At 38.4% G+C, this 14,060-nt stretch overlaps 1 protein-coding gene across 3 annotated transcripts in view; it reads left to right on the top strand.

The window, feature by feature from the left end:
* The window catches only part of betaCOP (coatomer subunit beta), a 94,940-nt gene that overhangs the window by 59,113 nt on the left and 21,767 nt on the right, over positions 1-14,060 (top strand). For all 3 annotated transcript variants that reach the window (XM_067143552.2, XM_067143553.2, XM_067143551.2), the window contains exons 10-12: positions 9,196-9,330; positions 9,415-9,554; positions 9,871-10,073. In XM_067143552.2, the coding sequence (XP_066999653.1) occupies positions 9,196-9,330; positions 9,415-9,554; positions 9,871-10,073 (478 nt within the window). The remainder of the gene's footprint in view (positions 1-9,195; positions 9,331-9,414; positions 9,555-9,870; positions 10,074-14,060) is intronic.

The raw sequence follows: 14,060 nt of genomic DNA, 5'->3' as shown, positions 1-14,060 counted from the left end.
TCAAGATTTTTAACTCTTGTAATTAATGTTTGAAGCTAGCCCCACGGTCTAGCTTGCCTGTCTTTCACCCAAAGGCCCTTTGTTCTAATTCCTGGCCAGATCAGGCATTTTTACCTGGATATGAGGGCTGCTTGTACGTCCACTCAGCCTACGTGATTACCGTTAATTGAGGAGCTATCTAATGGTGAGATGGCAACCCCGTTCTAGAGACCCAGGAATAATGGCCCAGAGGATTTGTCACACTGACCCTGCGTCACCTCATAATCTGCAGGTCTTCGGGCTGAGAAGCGATCACGTGGTAGGGCAGGGCCCATTAGGGCTGTGGTTTTGTTTTGTTTGGGAGTGTTTATAAGATTATAAATTATAATTATACATATTTCATTATTGTGATGTTCAGGCAAATTATTGATGGTTTTAATTTATTCCCACATTTTCCATTTTCCCATATTGTACAGGTTTTCTCCAGGTCCCTCTAAAAACGGAGAATCTTCATCTGTATTTTACTAGGCCTCCATAGCTTGAAATTCTAGGCATAGTAAGTCTATTAAATTTATACTCGGTAAATATTCAGGAGCTCTGAATGTTGGTGTACATCAAGAGGGGAAGCTAGAAATTAGGCAGACTATGGTTACTGGAAACATATTTCAAAGGGAGGGGAAGGTGAATTAATGAGGGTAACATTTCTTTCATTCTTTTTTTTTTTTTAATCTTTTCAAATTTCACCTTTTTTCTGTTGATGAAATTGTACTTTGTTTATATGTCACTGGATGACTCACAATGCAGAGTGTGGACAGGCTATAAATAGGAAGCTAGCAGACCTGATCGTAGCTTGTAGGCAACATGGAATCAAAATTAATAAGAGTAAGACAAATAGTAAGGTGATCAGTGCAAAAGGGAATAGGGCAAATGTCACGATAGTCCAAAAGGATATTGAGAAAATGTCAGCCTTCAAATATCTTGGAGGCATAACAATAGAGGATATGCAATAAAGCAGGGAGATGAAGACTTGTTTTGCTGTGGCTAAGGAGGCCTTCAAATGAAAGAGGAGACTCCTTAGTTGATGCTTGGACATGTTCTGAGGAAGAGACTGCTAAAGTGTTTTGTTTTGTTTGATGTGTAGTGTTGCACAAGCAGAGACCTGGACACTGATGATGGATGACAAAAGGAGACAGACAGCAATTGGAATGTGGTTGTAGAGGAGAATGGAGAGGATACCCGGAGTAGAAAGAATTAGGAATAATGTGGTCGAGAGAGTTGAACAGAGAAAACTCTTACATGTTATCTAAATGAGGAAGAGGAACTGACTTGGGCACTGGCTGCAAAGAGAATGTTGGTGGATGTACTGGAAGGAACTGTGTACAGAAGGAGAAAAGGAAGATGGAGAAATTACCAGGGGGCGGCATTGTCAAGTTACCAGAAAATGAAGCGGATGGCAGAATACGGGACTGTACGAAGAGCTGCCTATGAAGGCCTATTTAAGGGGAGAATGCTTTACGTGTATACACTATATTCTTATTAGAACCCTTGTGGTAAGCAGTGCAAAGTCTCAGCAAAACATTAAATTTCCTACAAATTATCTTTTGCATGCAGAATAAACCTTGGAGACCATCGTGTCGCTTGAGAATTTCATAAAACCTTCATTGGCACAAGAGAAGGTCATCCTCAATTCTCCACTGCAGCAGTCTGGCTGCAGGTATTTATGATCCTTGTCCAGTTTGTCCTGTCTATCCACAGCTGCTGTTTTACTTCTTGTTGCCAATTTACATCACATTTGGCAAGCCCTTCAAAAATTGGCTTTTCCCAACCATAAGGAGGCTTCACTCTAGGCCTCTTACCAATGACATTCCTTTCCATTGCTCTTGGGGTTTATTTGGAGCCATCCTTCTCATATATCCATACCACCGTAATATGCTTAATTCTAAGGTTTCCAACAGACTCTTGTCCAATCCCAGTTGTTGCCGGATATTCTCATTCTTTATTTTCTCTTTCCTTGTCTTTTGGAGACAAGAACGGAGGAACCTCATTTCAGTGACCTGTAGACGACCTTTTGCAGGTCCAGTCAAAGTTGCTGCTTCCAATCCATACACTAGAATTGGTGTAAGAAATGTTTTGTAAAGTGTGATCCTTGAATTTGGGGAAATGTGTCATCCCAAAGTAATTGACGAACGGAGTTGTAGAATTTTGATGTCTATTTCTTGGTTTGTGGTATTGTCAGAAGAAACAAAGCTTCCTAAGCTACTACAGTAATAATATCCTACTTCTTCCTTTTGTCCTTGCAGGCGGACTGTTTTAGGATTTAAACTCGTCGCCAGACCAACTGTTTTAGTTTGGCTGATGATCAGTCCCATTCTTTCAAATTCTTCTTGCCAAGGATCTAGTTTAGCTTGTACTTTTGCTTCTGTCTCACCCCATAACATAACATCATCAGCAAATAAAGTGTACAGTGAAACCTTGGAATGTGAGTAACTTGGTCTACGAGGGTTTTGGAAGATGGGCAAACATTTTAAATAAATTGTAACTTGTTAAGCGAGTGAAGTTCTGCAATATGAGCGTCATGTGTGCCTACGTTTTCCCCTCCCCCCTGCTCCACTCTTTCCTGGGCGACTGTGTGTAATCATCTCCCTCGCTGGACTTCAGTTGGCATGCCTTGCTTGCATAGTCAACACCGTACGAGTGTACATGTTTTGTTTCTTCCATTAGTGTTATAACTGTTCTGCAACAATGGGCCCACTGAATGAAAAGAAGGCTAAAAAGGAATTTGGTCAGAAGAAGGAGATGATTACAATAGAAGTTAAGAAGGAAATGATCGAAAAGCACGAACGAGGTATGTGAGTGGCTGATATCGCGAGATTCTATAACAAGTCTACGTCAACAATTTGCACAATGTTAAAGAAAAAAGAAATAAAAAAGGTAGATGCAGCAAAAGAAGTCACTAGAATATCAAAACAACGGCCACGTGTTCTGGAAGAGGTAGAAAAGTTGCTTCTTGTTTGGATAAATGATAAGCAACTAGCAGGCGATTTGTGACCGAGAATTTAATCTGCGAGAAGGCAAAGACGTTGTATGCCGACCCTGTAGTACACGTACATCAACAGAAGTCAAAGAATATTTCAAGGCCAGCATGGGATGGTTTGATAACTTTAAGAGAAGTGGCATCCATAGTGTTATGAGGCACGGGGAGGCTTCCAGTTCGGATGTTAAGGCAGTTGAGGCATTCGCTGCTGAGTTCCAGAAGCTCATTGTTACCAGGTGTTACCTGCCACAGTAAGTTTTTAACAGCAATGAAAATGGACTTTTTTGGAAAAAGATGCCGAAGGATCTACATTACAGCAGAAGAGAATTCAGTGTCCGGTCACAAGCCCAGGAAAGACCGTTTAGCACTGTTATTGTGTGCTAATGCGAGTGAGGATTTAAATGTAAAGCCTCTGCTTGTGTATCATTGCGAGAATCCACAAGCCTTCAAGAAATGCAAAGTGCAGAAGAACCAGTTAAATGTTATGTGGAGGTTCAACACTAAGGCTTGGGTCTCTCGTATTTTTTTCGTTGAATGGATGAATGAGGTCTTTGCTCCTATAGTGAAGAAATACTTTTCAGAAAATAATCTGCCGCTCAGAGTCGTGCTGGTTATGGACAATGCTCCTGCTCATCCTCCAGGCCTTGAGGACGACTTACTGGTGGAATTCAAGTTCATTAAGGTTAAATTCCTTCCTCCCAACACTACTCCACTTCTCCAGCCTATGGATCAGCAAGTCATTTCGAACTTCAGAGCACTATTTCAGTGATGCTTCGACGTTACCGAAGGAACAAACCTTATCCTCCAAGAATTTTGGAGAAATCATTTCCACATCGTGGACTGCCTGAAGATCATCGATAAAGCCAAGGATGGGGTCATCAAGAGAACTCTCACTTCCGCTTGGAAGAAGCTGTGGCCTGACTGTGTTCTTGGACATGACCTTGGGGAGATTGTTGGTGACAATGAGCTGCCGATTGTTGATGAAATTGTGTCATTAGGGAAGACCATGGGGCTGGAGGTGAATGACGTGGACATTCAAGAGCTGGTGGAAGAACGTAGCCAGGAACTCACCACCAGTGAACTGATGGACGTGCATTGTGAACAACAGGAGGAGGTTATGGAGGGGATCAGGTGGAAAAGTCAGTGGAATTTCTCACTTCAACTGAGATTCGGGAGAAGTGCAAAATATGGGAAACAGTGCAAAATTTTGTAGAACACCACCACCCAAATAAGGCTGTAGCAGTGCGAGCGATGAATCTGTCCAATGATAATGCAATATCACTTTCGTGAAATCCTCAAAAAGAGGCAAAAGTAACAGTCATTGGACAGGTTCCTCATTAAAGTTGCACCAAAAAGAAAAACCATTTCCAGTGAGCTAACGGACAGCGGTGATTCCGTTAGTGAAATTCGTGCTACACAGTAACTCTTCTCATGTCATCTCTTGTCTCCCTCACATCAGCAATGATTCTGTTGTAAGGAAAAGTGCAGTTTAGTTTGTTTTAGAAATGTTATGCGAATGAACATTTTTGTGTTGTGGACGAATCATCCGCGTTTCAATTGTTTCTTATGGGAATATTTGCTTTGATATATGAGCGCTTTGGATTACAAGCATGTTGCCGGAACGAATTATGCTTGCAATCCAAGGTTCCACTGTATTTGGTGTCTGATCCTTTCTTTTCACTGCTTTTATAACCTCAATCTATTAAAAAATGCTCTGTTCCACGATTCAAATCTGTTCACCATTTACGAACAAGGAGTTCCCCCAACTTAGCCTGATAAATATTCGGACTAGCTTTATGACAAGAATGTTCCATAACAATATTGCCAACCTTTATTAAGTCTGAAACAAGAAGATACAGTGAAACCTTGTTAGTGCTTTCCTTATTAACACGTTTTCCTGCTTAAGATGTCATAAATTCGAAGTCCTGATTCTCATCATATTAAATCGTATAAAAATACCTCGCTTATCGCATCACAAATTTTTGCTATTACTGTTGAGTACGATCACATTTTACCTAGCCCTGAAAATGTTATTTGTCATCCCTTGTGAAAGAAACGTGATTTCCAACTCAAGTAAGAGCCGTCCGTCACCACAGTTGCGTGATTACGGGAAAAGGCCTTGAATTCCTGAACTTCACAGGATAACGTGTACCTTCGAGGAGCAAGCCATTAGCCTCAGGAATGTTCAGTTTTGCTTGCCGGTTAGCAGCGAGATTGCTGAATAACACCGTGAGTCTATTTCGATAGATAGATAGATAGATAGATAATGCCTTTATTGGTGGTGAAGTTAGGGCTCAAGGCCCTCTCTTACACTTAACCACTAGATGAGTATAATATACATATGACTTATAATTTCGAATACAAATAAAACAAATAATATTATTAGCAATAATAATAATAATAATAATGAAAGAATCCTTAATTTTAAAATACACAAAATAACGTACACTTAAATGATGTAACTGCAGTAATCCATTCATTCATCTCATTCATTCTTTCATTCACTCAACAATTATCCAGCAAGTCAGCAGAATCTACCCAGCAAATGCTCCCGTCAAGCCACTTTTAACTTGCGATGAGAAGGATTGTCTCTAATGTTCGCAGGTAGCGAATTCCAAGACCTAGACACAGAAATTATGAAGGAGCGGTTGTACACAGCAGTGCGGTTTACATGTATGGCAAGAGAGGAGCCAGATCTTGTATTGTGTTCATGATAGGACGAGAGGTAAGAAAAAGATGGAAGACAGATAGTTGGGAGTATTAGTGGAAAGTACTTTGTGCAGAAGTGGTAGCATGTGTTCACGGCGCTGCTGCACTCGAAGCCATGACAGCTCCTTATAATAAGGTGATATATGAGCATCATATCGCAGATTAAAGATATATCTTATGCAGCTGTTCAGGCTCCAGTCCAGTTTCTTGTTACTGTCGCAGGTTATTTCAGTCAACACAGTATCACAGTAGTCAGATATAGGTAGTATAAGAGAGCGAATTATTTGTACTTTTAAGTCGAACAGAGAATACATTAGCGAACTGTTTCAGGGGATATAAGCATTTATGTACTTTATTACATGTGCTTATCACCTTTTGAGTCCAGTTTAGAGTCTCAGTCATAATAATTCCTAAGTTGGTCACTGAAGTAGAGTAGGGTATGAAAGTCTTTCATGCTATCTTCGAAAGCCGATATCTTTTCAGTTACTTCCTTTACAGACATGATGATTACTTTTTATAGAAGAAGGCACTTAAATATATAACTTTTTGAACACGGATTAGCACTTTCAGCTGATTAACTTGCAATTCAAACAGGGTATAGCAAGAGCAACTTTACTCTACCGTCTCACTCAACGCCATCTTTCATTTCACATTTCATTCAGAAGTTAGAAATTTATTTTGTGTTGAGTGGTACAGTGAAGTGTAGTGAATTTGTCACTTGATACAGTAGCATATATCTGGATTAGGAACAAAATTGTGTTAAATTGACTAGCGTGGTGCATATTTGTCTTCTGATAGCCTAGTTATGGATACGGAAAAAGTCACAAAATTTCTTACTAATGAAGACAAAATCTGTCAGAAAGTGGACTGGTGTCCGCATTTTGAAGTGCACAGAGGTCGCAAATGTTGAACTCGTACCTTCGAGTTTCGACTCAATCGGGTACCTTCGAGTTTCGACTCAATCGGTTGAGTTGGTCGAAGTTTATTCAAAATGGCGGCCAAAGTCATTCCTGCCAGTCGCACATGGTCGAGTGTAACCTCCAATTCATTGTTGAAGAGTGTGACCAGAAAATAATGCTTAATAACCCACTGCTCTGAAATAAAAGGCTTCTACTAACATTTGTTTTAGAAAGATTGTGATCTGCAGTAATATTTTTATTGGCCCCCGTGCACATGTTTTCATATTTTTTGCTTGGTGTTTTTCACACCTTTCATTGCACTTGTTATAAGCCCCAGAGAAAATTTACTCATTCGGGACAAATATATCAGGTTCCCTCATGCCCTCATGTCGGAAAAAAATTGTATTTTGTGTTTCCATATCCATGTTGGATAGATTTTATTCATATATTCAGTAGCACAGTTTCTCGCTTAACACGTTCTTTTTTTTTGTTGTCCCCTGCAGAAATGTCTTTATGAGGTTTTACTGTATTTTGATATAGACACTTCAAGTTACGTTTTTAAATAACTTTTTAAGGTTACATATTTTTATCAATCATCATTTTGCATCATATTTTTATATATTTGTGTAGTTTTTTTTAGATATCTTATTCAGATGTTTAAACTAGCTGAAGTTGGCCCAATAAGGGTTGAAAAATGTTCCAAAATTTTTTAATGTGACTAAATTCAGTATTCAGTTTTAGTGGTTAGTCTATAAGTTTTATTGAGAAAGTGGACCAGTAAATACAAATTATTTTAAGAATTAATATTTGAGAATTGTAAATCAGTCTGGGAACTGTCATGAAATTTATTTTTTGCAAAAGTTATTTAAGCTATAATCTCATTTGGCACTTCTTTGCGTCTCAGACTTTCCCAAATTTGCTTTCGTGATGATATGCCATCTATTCTTATATCTGTATTTTTCAAAGAGCATTCTTGTCGAAAAAATGAGGTCTAGTGTTGATCTGTCTGGTCTGAATCCATATTCTTCTTCTTCTTCTTCTTCTTCAAATTAAGGTTCAACAAATTTTCTGATTTTTCTCTCCAGGGTGGTCTTGTATACTTTTAACATGACGTAGAAAGGTCTCCTCTATAGTTATTACACTTCTTTCGATCACCTCTTAAATGATTTATTTCTTATATTTATTTTTACCATGTGATGTTACTAGCTCTTCTATTTGAATAATTATGACAAAGAATACAAGACAATATCAGAATACTGATGTGTATTTTACCAATATAGTCTTGGAGACACATAATTATATGTAACTTATCATATTTACTTTTAACATATCTTGCACTTCTCTTTTTAAAAATTGCAGTACAAGATATATACAGCGAATAAGGAAATACCACTTCATTAAAACGAACATATCCAGTAGCAAGCCTCGATGTAGCAGCATTCTTTTTTTGACTTGTAGGTATTTAAAAAACTCATTTTTGGCAGTAAATTCCTTCATATCACTGCAATTTGTGTGCTTCTCTGCAAATTTAGTTGCTCAAAGTTTAATAAAATGTGTCATAAAACTGAATTGCTTCTTCATTTCTCACGGACAAGGTAAGCCACGCTGAAAAGCAAATGATCAGGGAGAAAATACACACCATCTGATTTTCTAGCACGTATCATGTACTATACTGAAATTGCAGACAGTCCAGCAATGTAACATTCAATCTACTTTTAGTTCATTCCATCCATTCATAGTGCTATCAGGCATCTGGCTGGTTTGCTACACTGATAGCTCTCCAGTTTTCGTGGCAAAGAGCTCTTTCCTCAGTTGCCCAAATGTATGAATTCCCAGTTCTTGGTTTTAGTTAGTCTATAAAACTGAGACATGGTCTTCCTTCCTGTCTTTCTTCTTCCAGCACGTCTTTCATAATATCCAGTAGCTAGCTTCCATGTTGCAGCATTTGCCCAAGCCAGACGAGTAAGAATTACTCTTCCTTCAACTCGAATGACTACTTCTGCATTTGTGATTCAGTCTGTCCAGGGGATGTTAAGCAGGCCTGTAAAACACCACATCTCAGATACCTGAATAAGGCCTCTCCACCTTCTTCTTCTTCTACCACCACCGCCGCCGCCGCTGCTGCTGCTACTACACCGACCAAACAAATACTTTAATGAATAGCTTTCTGTGTTCTAGGCTCTGCATCGTTAGTTAGCATTTTCTGATATTTGTAAAACTAGTTCATTAGGTCGAGGAATATCCAGGGATCATGCAATGCAATAAATACCTACCTACCTTTCATTAAAAAAAAAAGGGGAAGACTGCAAGACTTTGAATTGTGCACGAACATGCATTTGTACTGACAGCTGAAAATGTATGAGGTGTGACAGCTCTTTGAGATATATGCGGTGATAATTCTCTTGTTTTTGTAATTCTATAACTGAAATTAGGATGCATGATGTGCGCGATGGCACATCAGTACAGGTAAATAAGGTATGTTTTTAGTTGGCATGTATCTTTTAATTTGTACAATTCATTTGTTATTTATTCTGTTTCTTTATTAATTGAATGAAATTTGTTGTTTCCATTCAGAGATTGTTGGATGCTTTCCCTACAATCAAGTCGGTAAAGGTTCATCGAGCAGCTTTGTGGATTTTGGGCGAGTATGCTACGACTCCTGATGATATCCAATCTGTCATGAACCAAGTCAGACAAACCCTTGGAGAGGTGAGTTTTAATTGATAACTATTTTATATGCAGTACCTGTTTAAGAGCATTCTTCATGAACATAATGATGCACATTTTTATCAGATTCCTCTCGTGGAAGATGAACTTCGTCGTGCTGCGGGGGATAAGACAGAGGACGAGTCAACCCAAACACAGGCTCCAGTCCAGAAGCTTGTCACTTCAGATGGTACATATGCAACACAGTCTGCATTTAATACAGCAAGGTGGGAAGATTTCTTTCACAATTTTTTTCATTTATTTTATTCTACAATGCAAATTAAATCATTAATTGTTTATTTGGAAAATCCTTCTATTAGTGTAGAGTTTACGGACAACAAGGAACAATGTATGTCCATTCATCTTGTTGACGTCATAGGACAAAGAATTTCAAAGAATTTACTTTTGCAGGATCATGGAGAAAATGAGATTAATAAATAGTTTATGCTTTGATTGTTGAACTTGTGAAATTAAAGCTTGTATATCAAAGAATAGCTTGCAACTTAAGTATAAATGTTTCTGCATTTGATTTTTATTTAACAGTGTGTCAAAAAAAGGTGAAGCACGTCCTCCACTTCGCCAGTACTTAATGGATGGAGATTTTTTCATTGGTGCTGCCTTGGGCACTACTTTAGCCAAATTGGCTTTACGGTACATGTCACTGGTATCGGATCTCAAGAAGCAGAACTGTTTCTGTACTGAGGCGATGCTTATCATGGCATCTATTCTTCATCTTGGTAAATCAGGTGAGTTTATAATTATCAGTTTATTGGACTGTTTTCAATGTCATCTGCTGTTGATGTTGATACAGTAACTATGGTATATATAAGCCATTTGATGAGCAGTGAACCCTTGTTAATTTTCATGTGACAGTTTATCTCCCTGACTCAACTGGCAAATACTCTAGATGAAATGTTGGAAAAGGGAGTTACGAAGTGAAATAATTGGCAGTGTCATTGCAGCATCATCATCATCATCATCATCATCACCACCACCACCACCTCTGCCATGTCCGGCTCCATTTCTAAATGTAACCATTTAATGCTGGCCTTTGGTCCAGGAGTTTCTGGGTTTGATTCCCCGCCGCGTCATGTATTTTAACCTCAATTGGTTAATTCCGAAGGCTTGGGGGCTGGGTGTTTGTGACATCTTCATCTTCAGAACATACAGCGTCAACTTGAAAGACCTGCACCAGGCCTCTTTGGAGATCACACGCCATTGTTATTACTATTATTATTATTCATCTTAATTTCCCCTTTCCAGCTTCCCAGGTTGCGTTGTGAATCAAGGACCTCCAACACTGCATGTCTCTCCACCACTCTTCTCCTTTTTTAAGTACATCTTCTGGTTTTCCTCCCCTCTTCTCTATGCACTCCCACACTGAATCTGTCCACCTCTTTCGGAGTCTTCCTCGTGGTCTCTTTCCTGTTAACTTTTCTGAAAAAGCATTTTATTTTTTATTTTTTTAAATTTTTTGCACTCTCTCTCCTCCCATTCTCATCATATGCCCATACCACGTTAGCTTTGTTGTTTTTATCCTGTCTTGAAGTTTCAAGATTCCTGTCCATTTCCTTATCTCTTCATTTCTAAATCTATCCATTCTGGTCTTGCCCTCGATACCTCTTAGGAATTTCATCTCTGCTGTCTGTATTCCACTCTCCTCTTGTTTTGTTGTAGTCCACGATCCAGCTGCATAGGTTAGTATGGGTTCATAATAGGTTGAATATAATACTTTCTTACATTTCTTTGGGACATCTTGGTTCCACAAAATACCTCCTACTCTTCAACAAGCAAACAGCATTCTCTTCCCAATTTCCTTGGTTATCTTTCCATCTTCTGTGATCACACTTCCCAAGTACTGGAAACTTTTAACCACTTCCAGAATTTTACCATTCAGTTTTATCTTTCCTCTTTCTTCCTTCCTCCTTTCCTTCCCCTTGTCATCACTATTGGTTTACTTTTATCTGTGCTTACTTTCATCCCAATTTTTTCTATCTCTTGATTCCATACATCTACTTGTTTTTGCACTTCTGTTTCATCCTCACCCCATATCACTATATCATCTGCAAACAACATGGCTTTTGTTGCTTGTCTTTCCAATCTTCTTATGAATTTCATCCAATTTCAACTTTAAACCATTTTGTTTTTCCTATACTGGTCTTCACACTACTAACACAATTTTTGTACATAGCTTTTATCATTTGCACTTCCACTCTGTTAATTTGTTTTTTCCTTAATGTGTCCCATACCAACTGTCTGGGGACACTGTCACAAGGTTTGTCAATGTCAGTAAATGTCATCACTATCTCTTTTCCAAACTCCCATCTTTTCTCCATCGTATGTCTTAATGTAAAGATCAGATCAAACGTTGATCTGTCTTTCCAAAAACCATACTGTTCTTCTTCCATTTCTCCTTCTAGCTTCCTCCTCAGTCTTCCTTCAAATACTGTCTCAAATATCTTAGCTACATGGGCAATTTGCAGAGAGAACCGAGCTCGATAGCTGCAGTCGCTTAAGGGCTGTACCTTAATTAAGGCCACGACTGCTTCCTTCATGCTCCTAGCCCTCTCCTGTTCCATCGTCGCCATAAGACCTATCTGTGTTGGTGTGGCGTAAAACAACTTGTAAAAAAAAAAATATATATATAAAAAATTTCTAGGTTGCTAGATAGTGATGTGAATGTACCTCCTCTAGTGTTATCTATCCAGGAATATCTTGTCAACTACTGATTTCCAGTTCATTCCTTCTCTATCTTCTGTCATATCAGTAAACAAAAATAAAGAATACTGGAATAATCTATGCTAATAATAAAATAGCAAAGTACATTGACATACAGAAAAAGGAGAAACACTACGTATTTGACATAATTTTAGTTCATTTGAAACCTTGTAAAATTCAAATATATTACAACAGTGTGGCAGTGTATCCGAAATTAATCGGCCCACTTGAAAAGTTTCAGCACAATACTTGAGAAATATTATTGAATGTGATTGTGATTGTGAAATCTTGCTATTAAATAAATAATAACTGATAATGAATAAAGGAGTTTGGGAGCCATCAAAATATATAAATAAATAAATAAATAAATAAATAAATAAATAAATAAATAATTCTTAAAACTGCCGGCTGTTGAAACTCATCTTCAGGGTCGTTGCCTTGTGACAAGGAGATCTGAATCACTTGATACCTGAAAAATAATATTGGAAAAGGAGTCCATCTGGTAATTTCCCCCACCCATAGAAATTAAACAGAATATATCTTAATCTCATACAATTTACTTGGTCAATTAAACCAGTATTTACCTTGAAATCTGAGCATAGCTCTTCGTGATCTCCCCTTGAACATATATAACAAAATAAACAGAATATTGGTATAAATAATTAATGTCTTAATTATGAAGTAACTCTCTCTCAGTAATTGGTACTTAGTTTATTCGGAAATGCAAAATTTTCACACGCAGTCATGACTATTTTTACAAGAATGGACTCCACTTTGCTGATAGCGTTGATATAGTTTGGAAAAGGCTCAACACGTTACTTTATGTAGACATTCATAATCATAGAATGTTGTCACACTCCAGCATCTCTCTCCCTGGTTCCGTCAACAGCAGATTTCAAACTCCCAACATGGCTTGGTACATCTTCCCACAACTCGTTCAAAACACCTCTTATTACACTCCGAACGAAAACAAGTATCACATATGCGCACCGCAAGCTACAACTTGAGAATCCTTGACCAGACGCTAGCTTGCTCCATGCTAGTCCAAGCCCATACAACGACATTCTAAAATAGCTCAGTTCCTGGAATTTTCCACCTCAGCTCCGTCAACACGTAAACACCCGCTCGGAGAATCGTCACGTACACAACCGGGAGATAAACTGAGTGATTGAAACACACTAGTCCCAAATAAAATATAGAGAGTATATAAAATTTAGAGAGTATCCATAATAATGAGAGTTCCTATAAGAGTTACCATGCCGCGACGGCTAAATACACATATTTGAAAGATACACATTAAATAATAATAATAATAATAATAATATTATTATCTGACGGGGGTTTGTCAGGTTACAATTGATTATCATAAGAGTGCACCATTAGTCCATTTGAAAAGTTTGTGCGCAATACTTGAGAAACATTATCAATGTGATTATCATAACATTGCACCATCATGAATTTGGAAATGTCAAATCTGTGCTGTTGTATGGCAGTCCATGCCCACTTGTTTGCAACACATTTCTGTTACCTCAATAATGGTTATTGCCACCTGTAGCCTTAGGATGTAATCTTGGATGTTCTTTTGCGATATGAGATCCCATTCTGCCTGGACTGTACCCCGAAGTTGAGGCAGTGTGACAGGGGAACGATTCCTAGCACATCTCCCAAGAATGTTCCAGATGTGCTCTACTAGGTTTAGGTTGGGACTACAAGCAGGTCATGCCGTATGCTCAATCCTGCCATCGTTCAGGTACTTACATGCACAAATGGCAATGCGTAGTTGAGTCTTGTCATGCATTAGGATAAAGTTCTCCATGGTAAGTGCAAAAGGCACCATGCAATCCACTAAAATCTCCCCAATGTATTGGTGGGCTGTCAGACTCTCATTTTTGATGAACATTAGTTCTGTGGGTGCATCAATGGTAATCCCAGTCCTGACTATGACAGGGCCTCAAAAATTGCAGCATGATATATGTTCCTTGGGCCTTCTCGAAACTCTCTTTCATCTGGTGCTC

Source organism: Anabrus simplex, chromosome 3, assembly GCF_040414725.1.
Source record: "Anabrus simplex isolate iqAnaSimp1 chromosome 3, ASM4041472v1, whole genome shotgun sequence".
NCBI lineage: Eukaryota > Metazoa > Arthropoda > Insecta > Orthoptera > Tettigoniidae > Anabrus > Anabrus simplex.
The sequence above is the reverse complement of the archived record's forward strand: the minus strand, read 5'-3'. Positions and strand labels throughout refer to the sequence as shown.